The sequence below is a fragment of the Hibiscus syriacus genome, unplaced genomic scaffold (assembly GCF_006381635.1).
Source record: "Hibiscus syriacus cultivar Baekdansim isolate YM2019G1 unplaced genomic scaffold, ASM638163v2 tig00112259_pilon, whole genome shotgun sequence".
In the NCBI taxonomy this organism is placed as follows: Eukaryota; Viridiplantae; Streptophyta; class Magnoliopsida; order Malvales; family Malvaceae; genus Hibiscus; species Hibiscus syriacus.
Window position 1 is genome coordinate 429,648 of NW_024063287.1, and position 24,643 is coordinate 454,290.

At 32.2% G+C, this 24,643-nt stretch overlaps 4 protein-coding genes across 5 annotated transcripts; all 4 read right to left on the minus strand.

Moving 5' to 3' along the window:
- Nucleotides 1-4,871: 4,871 nt before the first annotated feature.
- LOC120176839 (protein PEROXIN-4-like) lies at nucleotides 4,872-7,427 on the minus strand. Of its 2 annotated transcripts, XM_039183156.1 has the most exons (5): nucleotides 7,309-7,427; nucleotides 7,054-7,173; nucleotides 6,693-6,821; nucleotides 5,619-5,748; nucleotides 4,873-5,185 (listed from the first exon to the last, which is right to left on the minus strand). In XM_039183156.1, exons 1-5 carry the CDS (start codon nucleotides 7,312-7,314, stop codon nucleotides 5,097-5,099), a joined length of 474 nt encoding a protein of 157 aa, XP_039039087.1. In that variant the 5' UTR covers nucleotides 7,315-7,427; the 3' UTR covers nucleotides 4,873-5,096. The 2 variants fall into 2 exon arrangements, with proteins under 2 accessions (XP_039039088.1, XP_039039087.1); XM_039183157.1 differs by lacking the exon at nucleotides 7,309-7,427 and having other exon boundaries at nucleotides 4,872-5,185; nucleotides 7,054-7,179.
- A 1,575-nt stretch (nucleotides 7,428-9,002) lies between these two features.
- LOC120176869 (TOM1-like protein 9) lies at nucleotides 9,003-14,977 on the minus strand. The gene is made up of 10 exons (XM_039183177.1): nucleotides 14,654-14,977; nucleotides 13,778-13,856; nucleotides 13,546-13,644; nucleotides 13,360-13,473; nucleotides 13,013-13,170; nucleotides 12,045-12,126; nucleotides 11,599-11,684; nucleotides 10,902-11,096; nucleotides 9,913-10,382; nucleotides 9,003-9,657 (listed from the first exon to the last, which is right to left on the minus strand). Exons 1-10 carry the CDS (start codon nucleotides 14,752-14,754, stop codon nucleotides 9,077-9,079), a joined length of 1,965 nt encoding a protein of 654 aa, XP_039039108.1. The 5' UTR covers nucleotides 14,755-14,977; the 3' UTR covers nucleotides 9,003-9,076.
- Nucleotides 14,978-17,015: 2,038 nt separating this feature from the next.
- LOC120176870 (la protein 1-like) lies at nucleotides 17,016-19,361 on the minus strand. Its single transcript, XM_039183178.1, has 10 exons — nucleotides 19,277-19,361; nucleotides 19,112-19,190; nucleotides 18,843-18,995; nucleotides 18,605-18,747; nucleotides 18,353-18,501; nucleotides 18,184-18,267; nucleotides 17,838-18,099; nucleotides 17,593-17,740; nucleotides 17,351-17,432; nucleotides 17,016-17,264 (listed from the first exon to the last, which is right to left on the minus strand). Exons 1-10 carry the CDS (start codon nucleotides 19,325-19,327, stop codon nucleotides 17,174-17,176), a joined length of 1,242 nt encoding a protein of 413 aa, XP_039039109.1. The 5' UTR covers nucleotides 19,328-19,361; the 3' UTR covers nucleotides 17,016-17,173.
- Nucleotides 19,362-21,704: 2,343 nt separating this feature from the next.
- Nucleotides 21,705-24,372, minus strand: LOC120176845 (coiled-coil domain-containing protein 25-like). Its single transcript, XM_039183162.1, has 6 exons — nucleotides 24,217-24,372; nucleotides 23,969-24,096; nucleotides 23,451-23,554; nucleotides 23,279-23,366; nucleotides 23,033-23,094; nucleotides 21,705-22,175 (listed from the first exon to the last, which is right to left on the minus strand). The coding sequence occupies exons 1-6, from the start codon at nucleotides 24,327-24,329 to the stop codon at nucleotides 22,023-22,025; spliced, it is 648 nt and encodes a 215-aa protein (XP_039039093.1). The 5' UTR covers nucleotides 24,330-24,372; the 3' UTR covers nucleotides 21,705-22,022.
- Between the last annotated feature and the right edge of the window lie 271 nt (nucleotides 24,373-24,643).

Below are 24,643 nucleotides of genomic sequence, written 5' to 3' on the forward strand. Positions count from 1 at the left end.
GCACTATCTCTACGCGTATGCTCCACGCTCCTGTTCCTCGGCATTAATTTCCTTTTTTAATACTCACTGTCGTATCTGCGGTCTCAAAGATGCCTTAGCACGTAAACAACGTTTGATTGGACCTCATCACAGAGCGTGGTGTTAGTTTGACATGAAAACCCTAAGGTTTAATAAAATGGGTAAGTCTTGTTAACCCTAACTAGCCCATTTCCACATTAAAAATATCTAAACCCTCCCCCCAAACACACAGAAAAAACCCTTAGCGTAGTTGGTAAATGGAAGGCATTTAGGCTGTGGATCACATACATTTTGATTTGGGACACCTTCCACCTCTCTTTAGGTACCCTACTTTGATGCTTTAAGCTTACAATCTTCATTGCAATTAAATTCTTTCATTATCTATATATATACAATGTGTTCATCAATGATTCTTTACTTGAAGATTGGGGTCAACAGGAGAGAAAAGTCCATCCTCATCGGGTAGATTAGGGTTCAAGATAATAAATAGGAGAGATATTATATATGAATGTTAAATATAAGCTCACTTTTGTTAATTATGACGTGTTGGGTGTGAAAATAAATAAATAAAAAGTTGAAATCTTTACTCGTAGATTGAGTATATTGAATCCAAATTCGTTGTTTCCAAATTAAAAGAAATCACTGAGTCAATTTGGAAAATCACTGAGTCAATTTGGAAAGGAAGTGTGTCCAAAAATATACATCTTCCCAATGTTGGTTGCTTACTGGTTATTCAATGCTCGTGAATTTAGAATTAAAATCAAATTTGAATTTCATTTTAGCTGAATATCATCTCAACTCTTTACAAATATCACGCCTAATTATACAACTTTATATTAAATGGATAGTCCATGCTTTTAATAAAAATTCGGTAAACGATCGTCCGACAAATTACTCAAAGTTAATAGTACAGTTTAATAATATCAAGCCGAATCAAAATCTTTTGAGTTAATCGAGTTGACGAAATATACTTTATAACTCAAATTTTATTTGAAACTTTTTCGAGTCGAGTCAATTGTTCAAGTTTATGTTTAAACTTAATTATAAATATTTATAATGCTATAATACTAATTGATTCAAATTTAAACGACTTTATATAACTATATACATATATATTTCTTTATATTTTTTATATGTGATATACATATATCATGCAGAGTTGAGAAATTCAACTTGAACTTGAAAATCAATCCATTAATTAATAAAAAAAATTGAGTTATTTGAGTTTTATTTTATAACTCAAATTTTATTTGAAACCTTTTTAAGTCGAGTTGAGTCAAGTTAATTTTTTAACATCAAGTTGAGTGAAAAATTATTTTTTCCCACCATTATAGTGTAAAAAAATTACTCTCCGTCCCACTAAATTCGTCCATTTTAATTTTTAAACTTGACAAGGCCAGATATAGCATTTCCTGTAAATGTGATAAGTCAACACATGACCAATCCTACTGAAGAGCATATGGCAGCATCAAATATAATTCTCAAGTACTTGAAGAAAACTCCAGGACACGGTTTAATGTTTAAGAAGACACAAGACAGAACTGTTAAGATCTTTACAGATTCTAGTTGGGTCGGAGACCTTACTGAAAGGAGATCTACTAGTGGCTACTGCACCTTTGTTTGGGGAAACCTTACAACTTGGAGAAGTAATAAACAATTGTCGTTTCAAGAAGTAGTGCTGAAGCTGAATTCAAAGCATTAGTATTGAGAATATGCGAAGGAATTTGACTACTTAAACTACTGAAAGAATATTAGAAAATTCAATGCCCTTTTTACACTTATTTGTCTGATTCTTTTACACGTATTTGTTTGATTTTTTTACACGTATATCAATCACTTTTGAGGGATAATTTTTTCGTTTCCCTCGTTTTATATAACGTACATCTAATTAAATTTATTTCCTAAAATTATGTACTTATTAACAAAAATTATAAGATGTAGAGAATAATTTTTAAATAGAGTTGAATGGAATAATGGTAAAGAAGAAGTGGGTGGCTAAGGGGTCTAATGACCGAAAGAAAGAAAGGATACATTAGACGTCATCCCTTTGTCGTGGAGAGGGAGAGGGCCCTCCTTTTCTACCATTACTACCCAACACCCAATTATGCATCAAATTAGACGGTCAATTCAAAATAAATGTACCTTTACATGAGCTATACTTTCCCCAGATCATAGCTGCCTTGTTCCTGGAATTTCTGCAGATTCCCATACAGGGTAGATGTACTAAGCCCTCCAGGTCAAGAACATCTCCATTATTTTGAAAAAAAAATTATTAAATTTAATTTAATATATTAAAAAATAAATAAAAAATTACATATCCGTTATTCTTAAGAAAAGGATATTAATTTTTTACCCTTATTCTTAACTTTCTAGATCTGCCATATTCTCATACTAAAGTCAAGTTTGACTTGGAATCAGGTTTGGTTCGGTGATGGATATAAACATTCTTTTTTTAAGTAATAATCTATACATTCTTTTAAATGTGAACTAATAAAAAGAAATTCGAATTTTAAGAATAAACATTTATTTACCCTAAATTATACTTGCATCCGTCAATGATATGGTGGAACTCACCGTGTAAGGCATAGCAGAATGATATTCGATGGATCTGATTATAGGAAATTCTAAAATACAAGTTGTTAACATAAGGTTAAAAAATGACAGAAATTGATCATAACCGAAATTTTTTTCAAAAGTGTAACTTTTTAAGTTAAACACAAAAATATTTTCGGTTGCAACAAAAAAATGTTACATTTTTCATAAAAAACTCAGTCGAAAGTCTTAAACCCCTCACAATATAACTTTTCGGTTGCAACAAAAAACATAATAAATTTGTATAATTTTTTAAGTTAAACATTATAATATTTTAAATTAAAATCATTTTGAATTAATCTTAATTAAGCTACCGTAAAATAAATTACCATCTGATTATGTTTTTCTTCTTTTTCCAGCAGTAATAATGCTTTAATATCTATTGAAAGGAATATATATATATATATATATATATATATATATGAAATCTGGGTATAATGAGGAAAGAGGTTAGGTGATATATAAAAGCTTGGAAGGTAAATTAAAGGAGAAAGGTATCGTGAATGATGATTGTTTTCTTTTTTATACAGTTCATATTTATTTTATTATATATATTTGAGATTTATGATTTTCATTTCCAAAAATATATATATTTTTAAGATTTAAATTTAAATTTTATCTTAAAATATATAATATATCTTATTATTATATTCAACTTTTATCGATAATAAACTGAAAATTGATAGTAAATGTTTTCATTTGGCGCAAAAGTCACAATTTTTTTTATTAGTTTGGGTTGATTATAAGGAGGACTGTGAGTGTCAAATATAGAAATTGTATAAAGAATTTTTTTTAATTGGATTAAAATGAATAATAAATGTAAATTTATGTTTAAGAATGTCAATATTTTTTCAAAAATATTAATTTTATTTTTAAAAAAATATTTTTATATTAAATTTATAAAAGATTTTTTTTTCAATTTTTTTTGAGGTGTCTTATGACAACTCTCACTATAAGTTGATTACTTCAGTGATTACAAGATAATATTTATTCGAAATACTATTAACTATTTGATAATAAACATTTAAACATTCTTACATGCCTCGTGCTTAAACTCAAGACCTCTACAAATAATAATCATCCTTTTTTACCATTAAGATAATTTGGTTCGTGGCCACAACTCTTCTCTATGCTAAAAAAGAGTTTATTTTCTCTCAATTAACCTAAACTATATTATATGTTGCTTGACTGTATATACTGTTATATATACACTCATTTTCCTACCAGATCTGTTTCATATACATACGTATTTATATACATATACAGTGGTACTCAAGGATATGGTTATACTTTTGATGAGTTTGTCTTCTTCTTTTGCATGCATGAGTCCGTATTTTTGCGAATAATTATAGTAATCTATAATACTATGATTAAGAGATTTATTGTTATCCTTTGAAGTTTCGAGTTCGAATATCACATATGTAGGAGTATAAACAAATATTATTAAAGGGTTGAGAATATTTAAACGGATACTACATTAGATTCACTCCAGATTTATAAAACTAATATAATTAATTTTGTATATTTTATTTTTGATATTTTAATGTTTCATAATATTGTAGAAGTATACCTTATTGATTTTGTAGAATTAAATGTTCTATTTCAAACTAGATAAGTGAATCGAAATATTTTACATAAAAACAATCAGCTTTCGTTGTCGATTCGCGATAAATGATTTTTTTATTATTTTATTTGAAAAATATATAAAATTAAAAATATATTTATCCTTTGATAGATCGTTCGATTAAGTTTGTGCATATTTTGTCAATTGTTACAACATGTGTAGAAGGAATATTTTTTTCACAATAAAAAATATAATTTTTCTGAAGAATTGAATTAAAGATCAACAGATGAACGATTGTTGCGTTATATATATTGAAAAATATTTTTTAATAACGTGATAAGATCAATTATTACAACATGTGTATATTTTGTCAATTGTTACAACGTGTGTAGAAAGAATAATTTTTGCGATAAAAAATATTTTTTTTAAGAATTAAATTAAAGATTAATAGATTAACGATTGTTCCGTTATATATATTGAAAAATAATTTTTAACAACATGATATGATGGACTCATCTGATTGGATAGTATCGTGAAAAATGTCTAAATTGAGGTGTCTTTTAAATATGAAGGTTGGGTCAATATTACACATTGATTTACAAATCAAAATTTTACTGCATTTGTTTGTAAATTTACCATGAAATGGAGTATGAAGCAAATAGATTTCAGACAGAATGAACAACTAGAATTGCAATCGCAACAATCTTATCTAGATTTCAGTCACAATTCAATTTCCCTTGGGATAATGTCTGCTTGGTAACCTACATATATGAACTCATCAATGTTGTTTTATTATCCTCAGCAAATAAACTTCACATAGAGAGCTATACCTAAAATTCATATTCGAAAAGTACAAAAGGTGAATCGTGGTTAAAAACCGGCTCTTACAGTTGATTTCGGTTCACAGCACCTCCATTAGGGTTCACCCTTTTTTAGGCATAGCAGCAAGTCTGGTATACATTCTTGCCATGGACTGGAATCCCCTCGTATCACCAGATCTTAAAAGATTGCCTGTCCAGTAGGAAAAGTGTCCATTGATGATATCGAGTATAAAAGCAGCTTAAACTTGCACAGAATTTAGCCTATACAGGTACTAATATATCGAAACCCCAAGAAAACACTAACTATTTCGGTCTCATCTACTGATTACTCCGAAGGTTGGAGGAAAAATAGGAATGGGATGGGAAAACAAAGAAAACGGGACACCGTTGAGAGGTCTCAGGCGGAACAATAAGGTATGCAATTCGCTTTTTGTTTCTTCAGTTCAGCATAGGCATACTATTTGGTTAACTTCACATTTTTTTACCATTGGCTATCAGAAAGAACAATATACATACACATCCCAGGTAGTAAAGAATACTGTTAATCAATTTGATATTTAAATTAATCTTTAATATCCTACGTAAATTCACATGTTAAAAACAGAAAAGAAACACAAACTTACCTGAATCACAGTTAAGCGGGCTATCGGGTTCTGGATGAGCCATTAAAGCTATTATAGCCCTACAAACAGACTGAAGTGTCCAAGCAGGACTCCATGCATTCTTCAATATATCAAGGCAAATCTCTCCCGTCTGTAGAGGTCATATCAATAAATATGGACCAAATTCTTAATTGAGCATGGAACTATTACATCTTACATATTAATAATCTGTACACTTAATGGAACTGGGATTCAAATAATATATATGGCATTGAAATGGATGACAAAGCTCGAATTTCTTCCACCACTAAAACAAGTTCTAGAGGAGATTATTTGTTCATATAGAAGATTGTAGCGTTACTGACTTTAATTCTCATCTTCTGACATTATGACCCAATTACTCCTTGACATCTGATAGTTAAAACAAGGGTAAAGTACACCATAGGTCCCTGAACTATTGCTCAAATAATCATTTTGGTCACTGAACTTTCAAAAGTTACAAAATGATCATTATAAATTTAATGACCATTTTGATAAAATTTAACGATTATTTTGTAATAGCTCAATAAATTTAACAACCATTTTGTAACCGTTTGAAAATTTTATGACTAGTTTGTAACTTTTGAATGTTCAGTGACCAAGACAATCATTTGAGCATAGTTCAATGAGCTCTGGTTTACTTTACCCTTAAAACAATCATTTAAAGGTTTTGCTCCAACTTGGAGAAGATAAAGTTTACTAAATGAAAGCAGAAACTTCCTTCGCCTCATACGATCTTTTGGAGGGAAGGGATAACCTAATCTCCCCTAGCCAGATCAATTGACAATCTTGAATACTACCATATATAAAAAAAAGTAAGAAATAGATTCATATTAAATGCACAATTTTGGCGTATAACCTCAAATACTTCATCAAGTTTTTTTTGTTTTGTTATGGCTTCCAAGTAAGAACTCAAAATTACCCACAAAAATAGAATGGGAAGTAGTCAAATACGAATAAGATACTGAGATGCTATTGTTATCTTTAAGCATCATTACATCTTTCTTTCATTCACTTTTATGCAATCAATATTCAGGTAGATAAAGGAAACCATACCTTGAAATGCACATTGGGGTGAAATATTTTTGTTAAGAACCGAACTTGAGGGGGTTGCAAAGGGTATTGCTCAGGAATAGAAAAGGCTAGCTGAAACACTCCGCCTTCGTAAGGTGTCTCGGATGGTCCCTATACAAAAGAAGGCTACATAATTCAGACAAAATAAAAACAACAATGTATGTACCCAGGATTCAAAGGTGAATATCGAATACAAGTGAGTGTTTAGACACGAGTATATTCAATTCTAAATGATAACTGTTTCACATCCGAATACGTATTGCAGAAAAAAAGGTCAAGTAATCATAGACAACAATAATGTTTACAATTTTCTTTTTTACTCCATTTTTAGTTTAGGAACAACCTTAATAAGAGCAGTCCACTTGAATATGTTGGAATCATCACAAACAAGTTGAATATCGGGATCGGCCGCTTTCTCTCGCTGCACCTCTTTGTATTCCTTAAACAATCTTGCTCTTGATGCCTTCATATAAAGATTTCGACTAAATCAATCTAGGCAAGAATTGTTCTTCGAAGGAGAACCCTCACTGAATTCTTAGGAAATCTCCATTTATTCAATTAAATATACAAGAACAAAATCTACATAAACATCAATTACCTGCATTTCTGGTTGCTTTGTAGGAAATTCAAAGATGCTTCGAAACAAATTATATATTTCTGTATCGATTAGGCAGATTGCTGCAAAATTGAAAATAGAAAAGCAACTACGTTAAGAATTTTCCACAAAATAAATTGAAGTTTTTATTGTTTGAGATCAGAGTCCTAAGGATTTGCGAGATCAGATCAAATAATATATGGGTTAAAGGAATTAATTAGAACGGTAATTGATAATTAATAAAAAAGATAAAAGCGAGCTTGTTAGAATCTGACCTGATGAAGTTCCCTAAGAAGAGAGAATGAAATGTGAATTGGGTGTGGTTTGATTTTGATGATGAGATTTGAGTATGGAGGAAAAAAGACCCGCCGGTTCAGTAGATAATGGGTCAAACAATTTGAGCTAGGGATATTCGTGTAAAATCGGGTCGAAATGTTTATTTATTCAAATTTATCTAATTTAAAATTTAATTCAAAGCATGAATCAAACCATCTAGATAGTAAATGAACTATTATTATTCGTTGAATTTTCAAGTTCAAGCAATATTAATGTTAGAAGTATAAGCGTCTCACGAATCAAACGACTTTGATAATAAATGAATTATTATTATTACTTGAATTTTCGAATTCAAACAATAATAATGTCAGAAGTATAAGCGTCTAGTGTCAAATAACTTACGCTCACACACATATATATATATATAAAATAAGGACTTAATTTGAACACATATTGATCCAATTCGTATTCTAAACTAATTTATTCTAAAAAATTTAAATTTGATCCGAGGCGGATGTATTTAAAGAACAAAAGAAGCAGTTACATACCTATTATTTTGATAAAATTGATAAATTTAATTTAGTACGATAAGTGAAATAAAAAAGTAAAGAAATTTATATATCTATTTTTCTATTTTAGACTAAATTTTTAAAATTTTTAAATTTGTCACTATATTCGATGAGATTTTAACTCCGTCACTACATTCGATAAGATCACACTAAATCTTCGGTCATTCGAGCTGATTCATGCCTTCCCCTCCAGTTTTTCCATTCTACGCCCATCCAATTCAAGAGATTATACGGAAATGGTATTTTTCTCTTGTTTTAGTTAATCCTTAATATTTATAATTTTATCAATTTAACCCTACTCTTTTATTTACTCGACCTTCAATATTTTGCTTTTCTTTTGTCAATTTGAATAAATTCAATTAAAATTTAACGAAATTGTTAAAAATTACACCATATACTAATATGACGACCCGTGTTAATATTGAAATGGTATCATTTTTGTCTCATATATCGAATCAAAAAATAAATTAAAAATACTATAAAAGATTTAAAGATTTATATAAAAAAAAAATCATTTAAGAAAAACATAAAATGTACAATATGAACTACCACCTAAATATATCTTTACAATATTTTGATCATTACAATTTACAATCAAATTGATAACTGAAGAAAGAAAATCCTTCAACTGAATAGACGAGTTAAACCAAAATAAATATGGATTTCAACAAGACCTGAACTCGAGATCTTAAAATAAACATCATCATATTCAACATTTTTATTAAAAATCTATACTAAATAAAAAATTAATAGGATTATCAAATACAATTAAATGTTGAATTTCTTTTCTCTACAGGTAGTGTGCCAAACATTCAACACAAGAATATATAGGAATATGAAAGATATTTACGGAGAGAATGGGAAAAGAAAAAGAAACAAATTAGTCATAAAAAAAATACGCAAAAAGGGAGAAACTAAACCCAGGTTTACATGCTACCAGCTCTTCCAGGAGTGGGTTTTGACGATTTAGTTTTCGCCATGTTAACGAGGTCTCCGAACAGCTTGTCCTCGGGTTTCGAAGGCTTACTCGGTGGAGTGTAAGATGAAGTGGGAACCTGGTAGGAAGAGTTTCTCAGGGCGTTGTCATCTCTGATGGATAGCCCGTACATTTGCTGATCGAGATACGGTTGCTGACCGTACCCATATGCTCCCATTTGGTTGCCGTACATCTGCTGCTGAGGGTACATTGAACCCATCTGGCCCCCTGGCATTTGCTGAGGATACATGGAACCAGGATACATTGAACCCATCTGGCCTGCTGGCATTTGCTGCGGAACCATGCCCATATACTGTGGTGCTCCCTGGATCGGCTGTGGCTGATAACCACCAAACTGGTTTCCTGGAGCTACGTGATTATTAATCGTCGGTAAATGATCGGTTGTGGTTGGCTGCAGGTACATACCCTCCATCTGAGCACTTCCCATATGCTGAGAACCTGCAAGTGGGCTAGAGTCTGCTACCTGTGCTTCCCAGGGTGGCGGCGGAAGTGAATCACTACCCGGGGCACCTTCTCCGCAAGCAAAAAAGAAAGGTTCATAAGATAATGTAGTGGAAGCAAGAATATAGTTATTTAGCCTGTCAAAGATGCCTAGAATGTCACTACAGAACTTTCCAGAGACTAAGACCAATGACTAGGTTTATTATTAATTTCCCAGAATGGTATGTGGCATGCCATGATTAACTATGTCCGTCCCTAGGGATTTGTGCCGAAAGTGAAATGATATAATTGTGCATAAGCAGCCTATTATAACCAGAAACAAACCATTGACAGGTGAAGGGGGCTGCTGCTGCTGAACCAGCTGACCATTCCAGGAAGGAACTGTGCCTTGAGCATATATCTGCTCATACTGAGGTGATACCATGTTTGGTGCAGTTCCATTCACATGAAAATTCTGCTGCTGCTGCTGCTGAATTTGAGGAGTCAAAGGGTTGGTTTGTCCGGCCAAACCTGAAGACTGGGTGTTAACAGAATTCGAGGTGTTGCCAACATCGGAGAACATGTCAAATAGAACAAGGGCATTTTGCTGCGATGCAGGAGTTGCATGTTGTGGTTGTGGTTCTCCCAAAGAAACAAGGGCAAGTGAATTATCTGCCTTTGGTGAATGGAAGTCATCGCCACTAAGCAAGTCCATTTTGGGATTGGCAGTGGGTGGAGTTGAACCATTAGTTGCAGGCGGAGCAGGAAGCAGTAACTGATTAAATGGTGAACTTTCAACAGTTCTAGAAGTGGATCTGTGATAAAAAAAAAATCCTGTTAATTAAAACTCAAGCTACAGAAAATATTAGATGCAAGGTTTTAGATAGCCCAAAATTAAATGAATTTCAATGTTAATCCTAGCAACCTAACATTTGATAAGTAACTCAGCCATTCCCGATAGAAGTAAATACACTACTAATCACTCTAATCGAAAAGGTTCAAAAGTTTATGACTTTAACATAAACAGGCACCTGCGATCATGTAATTTATTTCAAAAAACCCAGCAACTAAACCATACCAAGGATTCCACAAAACAAATTATTCAAATAGATGAAAGAAACTTGTAACCAAGTTCCTAAATGCTGAGAAAAAACTTGGTTACCACCAGTAATGCTTAGGAAAAGTAGTATAATGCAGCATATATAACAAACGGAATTTACAATTCTAAGCATATTCCTACATTTTTTGCTGTAATAAATAAAAAAATACAGAATACCAATAATTTTAATACCAGATCCCTGCATAAGTAACCCAATTCAAAGAAGCATAATTACCTCCTCTCAGACTGCTTGCCACTGTCTCCAGTATCAATTAGTGGACCGTCAACATTCACAAGTTCTCTTGCAGGTTCAGGCTTAGGATTGTTTGCTTGAGAAGTAGATGTTCCTGAAGCTATTGCTTCATGCCTTGCTAGTAAGCGCTGCAAATCATCATTCAATGCTAAACCTTGACATAGAAGTGACTCATCCCTATAATAGATAACCAAAAGGTGATATGTGTCTTAAATATAAAAAGTATTTCAGACAATTTCTTACAAAATTCCATAGAGCTTATAAGCTAACAACTTATGCAACTCATACACGATACATGCCATAATAAGTTAAAAAGGTCACACAAATTTATGTACAATGCACAAAAAGATACTAATTGGCATAGGTTAGGGAAAAGGATTTTGATAATTAAATCAATTCCTTCAGACTGCTCCGGCTTCTAATCACCATAGCAACGGATAGAATACAATTGAATAAAATAATGAAGTCCTTTGACCTCAACACATGATTTCACTACCTCATTTTGATAATGCATTTTTAACAAATGATACTAGAACAGATGCCTTAAGGACCACGAAATAAAAAGAGAGTTCCATAAGAAAAGTATGTCACATCCATGTTAAAAGATGACAGCCTCAAGTCATCAACTTATAGAAAGTACAAAGGGCCCCAGGGAAGTTTTAATAAAAGGTTTTCTTACGATGTTGAATTAACAAGATGTACAACTCTTTGTTTGTAATTACGACACTGCTCCACCAAGTCAACAATCACTTCCTGCCTATGTCCCTGAAACGGTAGAAGAAAGACCAGTAAATATGCAAATAGAAAATTGACTTAAAGAAACCACAACAGCATTATATCTTCAGATTTAGCAGCTTGAAACTCCATGTAAACTTTTGAAAAGATTTTTCATTACAAGAGCTAGAAAAATATAAGTTACACAGATAAAATGGTTCACCATCTGATGAATTCAACCAAAATCTTTACACGATGCCAGTTATATTAAGACATTGATAGTTACTCCAAATCCAATTAAAGACTTGTCACTTAGAAACTACACTACCATGTGCTTGCCAGAGCACAATTGATTTAGCATTTAAACAAAATACCCTTCATTCTCACACATATCAAATTGTGAACAAATACCTCCTTGTTTCCCGGATCTATTGCATTTAGCATTTCTGCAAGGACATCCATAATACCACGTGCATTCTGAATTTCTGTCAAACTGATAAATGAAACTTCTGTTAAAGGACTAGAAGTATAGAAATGTAACTTCACTACCAGTAATATGATAAAAGAAGCCATTCATATTGTTTCAATTATTATAATTGCTCTAGTCTGAGGAAAGTCCCTACTGCTCTATTTCTAGGAGACATGGATAATCATTGGTATAACAACACCGCAGTCATGTTTACCAGCTAAGGACAGGGAGCACTGATGTGATGACCAAAAATGAAGTTGAAACAAGTAGGAAGTTTTTCACCCAATACATTAAGGAGTGAATAAAGAGTTCGCTTTGACAATTATTTTAATACAGAGAAAATACTAAATAATTCATACGGACAAATAGAATGGACTCTTATCCTTATGAAGCCATTATCAAAAGCATATTTCAGTAAGCCCCGTAATTTCTTCATTAGAAAATGATAACAATAATTTAGTACAGGCAGCAGCCTTCTGAATAACCATATTACTGCAGCACAATTTCTACAAAGACATTATTCAGAAAATTTAAAACACAAACACTTAGGGGCTGTTTGTTTGCCTCTTAATGGAACCATTCAGCGCTGAATGTTGAACCGTTCAGCATTCAGCGCGTTTGTTTCACACCTCTAAATGATTCATTGCTGACTGATTCAACAAAACAGTGTTGAATGATTCAACACAGAAGACATTCTGAATGATTCAGAGCCATTATCAAACAACATGTCACATTCAGAGCTAATTCATACAGAGCCTCTGAATCATTCAGCATTTGAATCATTCAACGCTTAATCATTCTGAAGTAAACAAACAGCCCCTTAGGCCATCATGAAACTGAATACGAATAATGCAAAAAAAAAACCATGCTTTTATACCACTAAGAAACTGAGGAACAAAAAGATAAATACCTCAGGGTTGGAAACTCCGACTCTGCAGAAGACGCAGCTGTGTCTTGCTGATCAGAATTGCGAATGTTTGGAGGATAGGAAGACAAAGGTTGTGTTTGAGGAGGAGTAAGTACAGGTGCAGACCTCTCGGATCTTGGTGGGAATACTGCCCCAAGACGCTGACCAATAAACCAATTTGCCTCAGAGGGGGAAAAATGAAAAAGGCCACATCATGTAGAAGTACACTTTGCATATCATTGGGTTTTGAGTAACAAATGAAGAATAGCATATGGAGAACCGGATAGCAAGAAATGCAGCATCTCATAGACTCATACAATTTAAAATGAGAGGTCTCTAAGCAGACATACCAACAACTCCTGGTATGCAACATAATATTGCGGATATCTTGCCCTTGAACCTCCAAAAGCTTCTTGCCAAGTGTCGATCAGAGTCAATATCTTCTCTTTAACATTAAAGTCGGGCTACAATTGAACATTACAAAAACTGAGAACAAGTTTTACAAGAAGAAAATAACTACAATATGGGACCCCCACCTTTTTCTTGACGATTCTAACCATCTCATGAAGAATATCTTTCTCTGCAACATGCATATGGACAATGTCCCCGCAGTTTTTAATGATAGTTTCTAGCAGCTAGAACATAGAAAGTAAACCAAATCTAAACAATTTTAGTCCAATTATAAAAATGGTGATAAAACAGGAAACAAAAGTGATCGTTATATGTAGTGACTGGTGGAAATCAATGAAAAAGTTATTAGCAGCTTACAGCTAATGCAAGGAGTTGAACTTTAGGATTTTTACTTCCAAGCTTCTTTTTTATGCCTTTCACGACATCTTTTGCTTGCCTGATGATAATAAAATTTCACCACTAGATTTAAGAAAGAAATAAATATTCAAACTTAAAAGATATAAATCCAGTTGCCTTCTAGTGTTTCTCCTCTGGAGGGAGAAAAATGAAAATTGAAAAAAAAGAAAAGCTAATAGTAACCATAAAATCAGAAAAATAAACCTATAGGTCTTTCTACTTTCAAAGATGTCACAACGACTAAAAAACAACAAGCAAAAGCGACCAAAAATAATTAACAGAAACCAACAGTATAATACATAATTACCATTACGCTGCTCAAGTAAAACTAACTAAAATTCAGTTCCTATTCAAAAACGGAAAACTAAAAAGCAAAAGTCACCCAGGAAGCTTTCACTTCGATAAAGTAGCTGAGCTCTATAACCGGTCAAATTTACATGGAATTAAGTCCCTTATCAATCAAAAAAACCTAACTTAAAATCTGATTTATTATCAAATACATCCATGAAAGAAATTACATGTCGAACAAAGAAAGAAAATGCAAAACAAACTGATCAATCCTGATAAATTTCTTGAACCAAATCTCTCCCTTTAAATTGACGTGCTGAAAAAGCCAAGCTAATAATTATCTTCTCTTGAATCTACGATAACTAGCAGAACAATAGGAAATTTTTTTAATAAAGTAAAAGTAAAAGCAAATCGAATACAGAAATCTAGATTCACAATCTTCATATTCATAACTTATAATCAAATTGAACACATTCATCAATTGAATCATAAGAGCAATAACAATTTCCGAGCAGAGAAGATAACTTTGGAATCCAGAGCGACGCATACCCAGGGTCGTGATTAAGCATGTCGCAGATCTCGATATTCCGAGCCCAATCAGGCCCGATCAGCAAGTCACTCGTAGCTCTCTCCACCATAGAGTTCACCATCTTCGTTTACACACCGAAAACAAAGAAACAAAAATACTCTGATTCCGATCACCGTCAGGCGCGATCGCGGCGAACGGCAGGATATTCAGGAGTAGCTCCGGAACACTCAAACCTATCTTTTAACAAGTAAACCAAAGAGTCCAAACTCCGCAGGTCTCTCACTTTTCTTCCTCGCTTCTCTCGCCTTCAACCTTCCGTTTCTGAGATCAAATCAAATAGTGTTTTCCCCCTTTTTTTCCGTACATCCACTTTCCTTTTATTTTATATATATTTTTTCAATTATTTGGGAGGTGAAATAAAAAATGATATTTCTATGATATATATTTATTGCCAGCCGACGAGTTTTGACTCAATGTTTTAGATTTCTTTTTAACCTGAGTTCGGATTAATTTTAATTTTGTAAAGAATGAGGTCGAATTTAAATTAAGAATAAAAAACCAAAAACCTAACGTGATATAATAAAAAAATCTTTTATATATATATATATATATAAGGATAATTGTTATAATGCTCATCTTTGTATTTTTTTTCTCAATTAGCTTCCTATTTTATCGAATAAATATAAAAATTTTATTATATTTTTATCATGTCAGATGTGAATCTTAAATCTAAATTTTAGGTCGAGTTTAAGATCATGGTAAATCTCTTTAAATATGGTTTAAATCGAATATCAAATAGAAAGTTATAATATTCAAGTCAGATTTAAAATAAGCAATAAATAAATAAGTTATTCAACGCACAATTATCAAATATTAATCCATAAAACTTTTAATAAAAATAATAAAAAATCCAACAGAAAATAATACTCATATCACATTATATCATGTTATGTATGTTAACAATTTTTAAGGTAAACTATGTATTTAGTCACTCACATTGTTTTATAATTATGTTTTGATCACTTATCGTTAAAATGTAAACATAATTGTTAACATGATATTTTTTATTTTTTTCAATAATGATGTGACATCACCTTATGGTGTCATATCAAACTCATGATTAATTTTTGAACGGGAGATGATCAAAATGGAATTGAAATGTAATTTTAAGTATAATTTAAAAAATAATAATAATAATCGAATGACCAAAACAAAACCGTGATAATAAATAAGTGACTAAATACGTAGTTTATCCTTTTTTATGACCACCAGTATTTGATTTATTAATCGATTAATTCAAATTGGATGTTATATAAGTTCATAACAATGATAACTCTTTCAACATAATTTGTTCTCATCTAATATTTATTTGTTAAACCAACTAATAATTAATTATTTGTTTTATAGTTTTAGAGTGAACTTTTGATAGAATAGAAGGATCTGATTTAATCCAAAGAGTAGGGAGTCGTATTCAGTCTTGGGGGGCAAGGCGAATGCGATGGCTTAGGTCACAAGTCACGACAGGGGCTGACTAGATTCTTCACTTACCTCTTTGGAGGCCTAAATTTTAATCATTTCTCGAATCAAAATTGTGTTTAATCGGAGATGGACAGATGGAGCGGGTAAAAATAGTTGTTTTTATTAAGTTTTTTTTTTATATTTTAATTAAATATTTTATATTGATAATATGTTTTCTCTCATTATATCAGATCATTCATTCGTCCCAGTGTTCAACAGGTAACAGGGGACTGATCAGTGAACTTCGAGCATGTTCCTTTTGGCCTGACCGCAATGAAATTTTTGCTCCCTGCTGTATACTGCAGTCTCCATACTTGGTGATTTTAGTGACAGTAGCCAAAAGGGATCGGTGAATGCTTATAAAAACAAGTAAACTGATTCAAGCCAAGTAAAACTGGCTCGGGTATAAGCGTCGAATATGATCCGATTTTCAGTCCAATAACCTGTTTTTTCTATCAGCACAGCACTAGCAGGAAGATGGGGTTTAATCATCACCGATGTATCCGACACTTATACCCGAACAGTCATCAAACAGGGCATCATCCAACAACCTTCATTGCACCCACCGAGCGGAGATGTCTACTCAGGGTGTCATCAAACAGTCTTTTACGGCATGCCGAAAGTGGAGATCGTTCAGGCACTCGAATGAAGCAGTCCTTTATTATTGAATTTAATTCTCGTCAGAAACATATTTTTAATCTGATCCGATCATATAGATGGTTCTTTTCAGCATCCAAAAACAACGAGTACAGCTGACTTGTTTGGAAACGTCATTTTCGAGTGCCGTAACGACTGAGCAAATAAGTTATGTCCGTGACACTTAATCATTGTTTTGCTTTTGGAGAACAAAAAGAAAGCCAACTATGAACTTGAAACATAGATAATATATAAAGGAAGTCATTTAACTTAAAACCAAACAAACAAGAACCACAGGCTCATTCCTCAAGCTATTGCTTCACAAGGGATCCCAAACCCCATTTTTGAAGTGTCCATATATCACTCACTCACACAGCTCGCGGTGCTCAAGCTCTTCTAGCTTTATCAGGACGACCTCGACGAGAACCATTTTCTCCACCCCAGCCACGTTTTCCACCTCTGTTGTTCTTCCCTCCCCTAACAAAGCATAAAGAACAAAGGGTGTGATTATCATTGGGGATCCATTATTGAAACAATGGGAATAGAAGAGTCTCAGCACTGACCTCGATTGAAATCGGTTGTTGCTTCCCCTGTGCTTTTCTTGGTTACAACGGAGTTGATTCCAATACTCTCTCTCAGCATCACCTGAGTTGATCATTTCCTCATATAATACATATTTTACCGATACATGTGAATCGACCACTACTCTAAGGTGATCAGCAATTACATAAAACAATGAACAATCAAAGTTATATATACTGAATAAGGTTTAAATGAGATAAAGTGGAAGTCGTTTCTCCCTTACCGGTCACCAGTTCTAAAGTGGCAATGAAATTTTTTACAACCAGACCACCTTCTTTAGCCGAGACTGCAGCAGTATGAGCTTTCCGGGGTGCTTCGGATTCGTCAAACCGAATGTAACCCTTATCTTCCCCGATTCTAAAGTCAACATACTTCACAAGTACAAAAACATGCATCATGGGGAAGAACTTTATACAGGAAAAACATCAAATGTAATTATATGGTAAGAGAGATCGATTTCAATAATACCTTCAAAGTACCAAATTTCTTAAAAACATCCTTCAAATCCTCCCGTAAAACGACATTCATATCGTCTTTATAGACCGATGCAGCGGATTTACATTCCTTCTCATCAACCTCCTCCTCCTCAATGGGACTTTCATGTTTATCATCAATCTTTTCCTCACCATTTTGATTCTCTGCAGTCTTCGTTTCATCAGAATTTTGCTTTGCAGAGTCCCGAGTCGAAATGCTCTTCAATTTAAAAGCAACAAGTACGCCCTTCGGGTATCTGCAATGATCATTACAACTGCTTCAGTCACAAACATTTGACAATAAAGCTAATGCTGCCGGATGATTCTGATAAATAACATACTTTTCTTCGGTATCGGAGTTGTTCGAAGGACGATTACGTTCATACTCCTCTGCTTCTTTCTCTCTTATAGCATCAAAATCCTTCCTGAAATGAAACTATTAGTCAAAAGCAACATCAACTTCTACAACAAAACAACAACTTCAGCAAACAAATGTCGACGACAACTTACTTCGGTTTTAACTCCAGTTCAGCACCGGCAAAAGCCAAGCTTTGTCCCAAAACCTTTTCAACATCTTCCTCGGCCGAGAATTCGATCAAAGCCGTGCCGCAAAAATATTTCTTGTTCGCTACATTACGAGGCAACCTCACACTATTAACCTAAAAAGAAGCAAGAAAGAATATCATCAGCATTCATTCAACTGCAAATACATCCAAAATCCCAACAAAATTGACCCAAATTTTGACATTGTTAATCAAATACCTTAGCATACTGATTGAAAAAGGTTTCTAAATCTTCCCTCTTGACGATGAACTCGAACGGCGACGCGGCAATCGTTCTACTGTCCAATTGCTCTATCAATTCCTCAGGCTCTAATAGCTCGGTGCTTCTTCCTACTTTCTTCCCTGAAACAATAAACACAAAACAAAGAATCTCCTCAATCTCTTTGCTTTAGATGAAAAACAAAGATTTGGGTTTTTTTTTTGTTTATGAAACTGACCATCTTCAGAAACCTTGAGGGAAGATGAAGTTCTGAGAGTTTCAGCAACAGCATTTAAAGTAGCTTCTGGTACATCTTCTGGATTCTTCAATGCCACTGAATTCAAATGGCTTCTCATCTTTGAAAAAGAACAAATCAATGCCAAACTGACCACTGTTTACACAGTTAAAGCTTAATAGCAACAAACGAAGCACCATTGAATCAATAAATAAAACAAACAAAAGTTTCTTCATACTCAAACATGGACAGGATTAAAAGTGAAAGGATACATCCATCTTGACTCTCCTTGATCTTTTTCTTGAGGAAATCGTCTTTTGGAATATTGCTATCACTGAAGTAAAACTCTACCTGTAAAATACTTTAAAAAAATCATTTTTAAGCCATTGAAGAGTAAATGAAAGTTTAAAACTTTAAGATGAAGGGGGGAATTTGACCTGACGAAGAACAGCCTTGGCAGTATCTTTGCTCAAAGAAGGGGTCACCATTGTTGTACAGTAAGTGCTTGAGTTGATAGAGAGTATGAGAAAGAGATTATAAGAGAGGGAGTGTCTAGGGTTCTGGAAGACGATATATATATATATATATATTCCGTTACTGTGAACTCAACTTCTCAGGTAACTCGTCCTAACACGATCTGATTTGGAAGATCAGTTTCCCGGGCGACGTGGGCAGGCAACTCAACAATTAAAATTGAGTAAAATACAAAAAAGGTCACTAAATTATATCACAAATCCACAATGATCTTTTTTATCGAATAACTTCTAAATGTTATAAAAGAATCATTATATTTATGAATTTATTAAATAATTATTTAAATTTATTAAATTATAATAAAATAATTATTAAATTTATCATAATATTATAAAATAATCATCTAATTTATTTAAATATATTATTTATTTATAACATCATATGAATTATTTTAAAATGAATTAATAAATTTAATAAATATTTTATAACATTAAAAAATTTACAGCTGAGTACATCTCAAATTATCTTTGTGTTTAAAATAATATTTATTATCTTATATTTAAAGATCATGGATTTGTGCATGTTGTATGTGAGTGTTTAAATATCCTTTATCAAATTATTGAAATTTTTCAAACGGATATTACCTTTAATTATTTCAGACTAATAAAAAAATATTTATAGATCATATACATTACAAGTAATATTTCAAATAATTTAAAATTTTATTTATTTTTAAATTTACCGATCTCATCAAGACCAAAATATAAATTAAATGTAAATTACCTTTAGATTTTATTCTCATACTTTCTAGATTACGACATCTGATGAGAATAATATAATGTATTTATAATATATATTATCTGAATCCGTAACATATGGAATTTTTGGGGGTATAACCGTACACAATGCAAAAGAGAAAATTAAATTATAAAAAAAATTAAGAGGATAGTTCAAGATTTTACATTTATTCTAAAAAAATCTTAATGTAATCCATTAAATGCATACTTCCATTATTAAAAAAGAGTTAATTACATCATATGTCCTCAATGTACAACTCTCATTTTAAATTGGTCTCTAAACTTTTAAATATTCCAATTCATCCCTAGACTATGAATATCATTCTAAATTAGTCCTCAAACTTTTGAATATTTCAATTTCATTCCCAAACTATGACCATCATTTTAAATCGGTCCCCAAGCTTTTTGAACATTCCAAATTTATCCCAAACTATAGTATACACTTAATCATGTCCCTTGTTAATAAAATCATTAGACCAAGTTATAGTATGATATGTTTGGGAAAATAATAAAATTTAGGTTAAACGATGGATGAAACAAATTACATATTTGGATGAATTTAGGGATGGAATTAGAATATTTAAAGATTGAGGAACAATTTAGAAAGAGGTTCACCTTTTAGGATTGAAATTAAAATGTTCAAAAGTTTAAGGACTAGTTCAAAAGTCTGGGGATAAAATTGGAGCATTTAAAAGTTTAGGAACCAATTTAAAATGAAAGTCATAGTTTGGGGACATATAATGCAATTAACTCTTAAAAAACTTATTTAACAATTAATTAAATTTATTATTGGATGATCTTTATAATTTATTGTTAATACAAAATAATAAATTAAATTTATTATTGCATTATCTCTATAATAAATGTGTATTAATTAAAGAAATATTATTTCATATACTGATAGTTAAAAAAATACTTCACAGATATGTCTATTTCATTATTATCTAAACCCTAAATAAAACAAATGAGAACATTAAAAACCCCAATATATTTTTCACCACCATTATTAAGAATGATAATATTTAATTAAATATGAACCCTCAAAACTAAAAACTTGATAAATAGTTATGTATGCGCCTCCATGTTTCAAAATATCATAATTTGTTTTTGACAAATAATAAACTATCATGAACACAAACATGCATTCAACGTCTTAATGTTTCGATTTCGATGGACTCAAATCAAACGACCTTACTGATTAAAAAGAAAATTATTATCCCTTATGCATGAGTGTTTGAACATTCATTATTAAATAATTGATAATCTTTCAAACATTTAATTAAATAATTTCGAAACTGATAGAGACCTAAAATAAAATTAAACCATATGTTTCTTGGGGTTGGGGGAGAGGATGTCAAGGTTGAAGTTGAGCAACTTTAAAACTGATGACATAGATGTTGTTTAACCAAAAAATTCAGGGGTGGCAAAGGCCCCTACCACACATCCTTCGTCAAGCCGACTGAATATTAGCTCAGATGACATGTATCCAGTTACCGGCACCGGCGGACTCCCAAGTAACGAATTCAAGAAAAATAATGTCGAAAACTATAAGCACAAGAGTGAGCATACATCGTAAAACCGTCACAAGAACAAGAATATTAGAACCATGCTACCATATGGCATGATCATGCAAATTTGCATTCAGAATAGAACATAAATCAAAGAAGATGCAACACCTAATCAACAATGGAGATTCGAATAATGTTTGGTAGAATCCAGGGCACCTATTGCAGAAGTTCATCTCGCCCACATTCGAGCTTGACTTCGCTCTACCATTTGTATTCTCTTTTTTCTTATCAAAACCGATGGAGGTAATAACCTGAGTCAGGTAACAGAAAACACCCTTCTTTGAAGGACAGCAAGTTTCCGGCAGCTATAATAATTCGTAGTCGTGATGAAATACCGATAAATTTCACATAAAATCCTCCTCTAGTTCCTGGAGAGATTTGCTTGTGGCTGCAATTTGTTTGTTTGATATCATATTTTCAGAGACCATCAGACCCTTGTAACTTCTTATTTCTGCTTGTCTTTCCTTTTCAAGCCTTTGAAGCTCCTCTCGTCGTTTCTGCCAAAGAAATCAAATGGTTTCATTTTCAATATCCGATTAAAACGTGCACACGATGACACTGTGCATGAATTGTAAAACATCAAATCCAATGAATACAGCCACATGAAATTCTTACCCTAAACTATCCAGCCAGAAAAAAAGAAGGCATTGAACACAAGTCCGAACATTGTGTCACAGACCCCAAGCCTTTTATTATATTTGTGTGCTAGCAAAAATCAACATATACTATCATGTATATAAATCTACCCTATTGTGCATATATTTAACTAAATGAACGCTTATGTGTCCATGTGGTTTATTCTTTATGGATCATCTCACTCCTGCCTCAGCTTCACAAATCTGCTACAATATAACTATTTTTTCACCCTAAGCAAAATTGAGTAGGATAACTTCTGCTTTCATGCTACAACCGGTAAGGATATCCATGTTCGATAGCATACCGGTATAAACCATAAGCTAACGTAGCCAATATCAAATCGATTAGGATAACTTTTGCTTTCATACTACCACCAGTAAGGATATCCATGTTCAATACCATACCCGTATAAACCAAAATCTACATATATTATCATGTATATAAAACTGCACCATTGTGCATATATTTAACTAAATGAACGCTTATGTGCCCATATGATTTATTCATTATGGATCATCTAACTCCTGCCTCATCTTCACGGGTCTGCTATAATATAACTATTTTTTCACCCTAAGCAAAATCGAGTATGATAACTTTTGCTTTAATGCTACAACCAGTAAGGATATCCATGTTCGATAGCATACCCGTAGATAAGCTAACTTGGTCAATATAAATTGAAGAAATAAGAAAAAAACAATTGAAGACAAAAGGGGCTCACTTTTTCTCTCAGCTGTTGCTTTCTCTCTGCTTTTTCCGCTGCATAAACTGCTTCTTTCTCAGCTGCAACAACATATTACATTAGTGGCGTTAGTTTGATCAAAAGATAAAAATAAAATAAAAGAATTCTAACTTCGATATACTAAATGAGTGGTAGAATTGAAGATGCAAAAGGCAAAACTTACATTACTGCGTATACCAAGCGAAATACAAAATGATCGAAATTACACCACAGGCATTCACATACCTTTCAAGTCAGGTTTCCTTTCGACTTTAGTCTTGTTCAACCTGTTAATTATCTCGTTTATCCGCTTCTCCACTCTCACGGTCCGAACCTAAATCGCATGATAAAACCAGAAAGCGAACCTAAAAAAGAACAAAATATTGTGACAATATTCAAAGTAATAAAGAAGGTTTACCATCTTGGAATTGTGAAAGCCAACTTGGCCAACATCCATGGAAGGAGTTTTCTTCAAATTGGACCATGGAGTGTAAACAACATCAATATTGTTCACCTTGTTGCCTAACTCACATAAAAATTATATTACAACCTAATAACTTATGATATCAAACATAATAAAAATACAATTCTTAGGGTGAGTATTAGATAAAATCGAGAAAGAATTTCAAGTAGAGTTCGCAAGTACTATTTTATAACTCAAACTTTATTTGAAATTTTTTCGATCCGAGTCAACTTTATAAAATTCGAGTATTTAATTTTAAATATTCATAATATTACATTGCTTTAATAACCATATACAATATACATACTTCTTCATATTCTTTTTATATGCTATATACATATATATGTTGAGGACTCGACTAGAAGTTGAAAATCAATATAATAATTACTAAAAATTCAAATTTTTTGAACCGAGTTTTGTTGCTCACCACTAACAATTCTAAAAAAACAAAGAATGATGAAATTAAAATAAACCTTGGATGGAATTAGCTTTGACAAGCTGAGCACAATCTTCGAGCAAACCTTCACCTATATCATCAATGGTTTGACCTTTTTGAAGTCTTAAATAAACATGGGCAGAAGATATTTTATCCACATGAAACCTGAAATGAAACAAAAAGAAGAAAAATCGAATCATATGTAATTTTAAAAGAGGGAAGGGAAAAAGAAACCTAATTTACCGTCATTTATAGCAACAATAGCGAAATCAAATGAGTAATTACCAGATATCTTCGATGAAACCGTATTTGATGAGCTCCTCGTTTTCGTACTTGTCAAGACCCATGAAGATGGTGTAATCGCCAGCTTCGGGTCGGGTTTTGAAGTAAAAAACCATCTTTTTCCCCTTCAAGATTCGTCTTTTGGGACAAAATTAGGGTTTTCCTCCCTCCCCTTCAAGATGGTGTACTCCTGCATATATTTATTTATTTTTTGAAGCATTATATGATATATAGATGGTGTAAATTGATGTTAATATTTGTGTTCAAATTTATATTATTATGAATATAAATATATGAAAAATTATATAATATTGTGTAAATTTTAATTTATCTTTTTTTTTCCCGTCAAGTATTTTATTTAATATTTAATTTCTTAAAGTTTAGAGTTTAAAATATAAAATTTTAGATTTCTAATGTTTTTTAATAGTAT

Excerpts from the sequence above, each read along its gene's own strand:
- LOC120176839 (XM_039183157.1), bottom strand. The coding sequence starts at position 7,179 with ATGAAGGCATCAAGAGCAAGATTGTTTAAGGAATACAAAGAGGTGCAG. Across the intron at positions 6,822-7,053 it reads AGTGGACTGCTCTTATTAAG|GGACCATCCGAGACACCTTA; the intron begins GTTGTTCCTAAA and ends TCTTTTGTATAG. Across the intron at positions 5,749-6,692 it reads ACCCCAATGTGCATTTCAAG|ACGGGAGAGATTTGCCTTGA; the intron begins GTATGGTTTCCT and ends TGACCTCTACAG.
- LOC120176869 (XM_039183177.1), bottom strand. The coding sequence starts at position 14,754 with ATGGTGAACTCTATGGTGGAGAGAGCTACGAGTGACTTGCTGATCGGG. Across the intron at positions 13,857-14,653 it reads ATGCTTAATCACGACCCTGG|GCAAGCAAAAGATGTCGTGA; the intron begins GTATGCGTCGCT and ends TATTATCATCAG. Across the intron at positions 13,474-13,545 it reads TTAGAATCGTCAAGAAAAAG|CCCGACTTTAATGTTAAAGA; the intron begins GTGGGGGTCCCA and ends GTTCAATTGTAG.
- LOC120176870 (XM_039183178.1), bottom strand. The coding sequence starts at position 19,327 with ATGGTGACCCCTTCTTTGAGCAAAGATACTGCCAAGGCTGTTCTTCGT. Across the intron at positions 18,996-19,111 it reads CAAGGAGAGTCAAGATGGAT|TGGTCAGTTTGGCATTGATT; the intron begins GTATCCTTTCAC and ends CTGTGTAAACAG. Across the intron at positions 18,748-18,842 it reads CCTCAAGGTTTCTGAAGATG|GGAAGAAAGTAGGAAGAAGC; the intron begins GTCAGTTTCATA and ends TTATTGTTTCAG.
- LOC120176845 (XM_039183162.1), bottom strand. The coding sequence starts at position 24,329 with ATGGTTTTTTACTTCAAAACCCGACCCGAAGCTGGCGATTACACCATC. Across the intron at positions 24,097-24,216 it reads GGTTTCATCGAAGATATCTG|GTTTCATGTGGATAAAATAT; the intron begins GTAATTACTCAT and ends GTTTCATTTCAG. Across the intron at positions 23,555-23,968 it reads CAAAGCTAATTCCATCCAAG|GCAACAAGGTGAACAATATT; the intron begins GTTTATTTTAAT and ends TATGTGAGTTAG.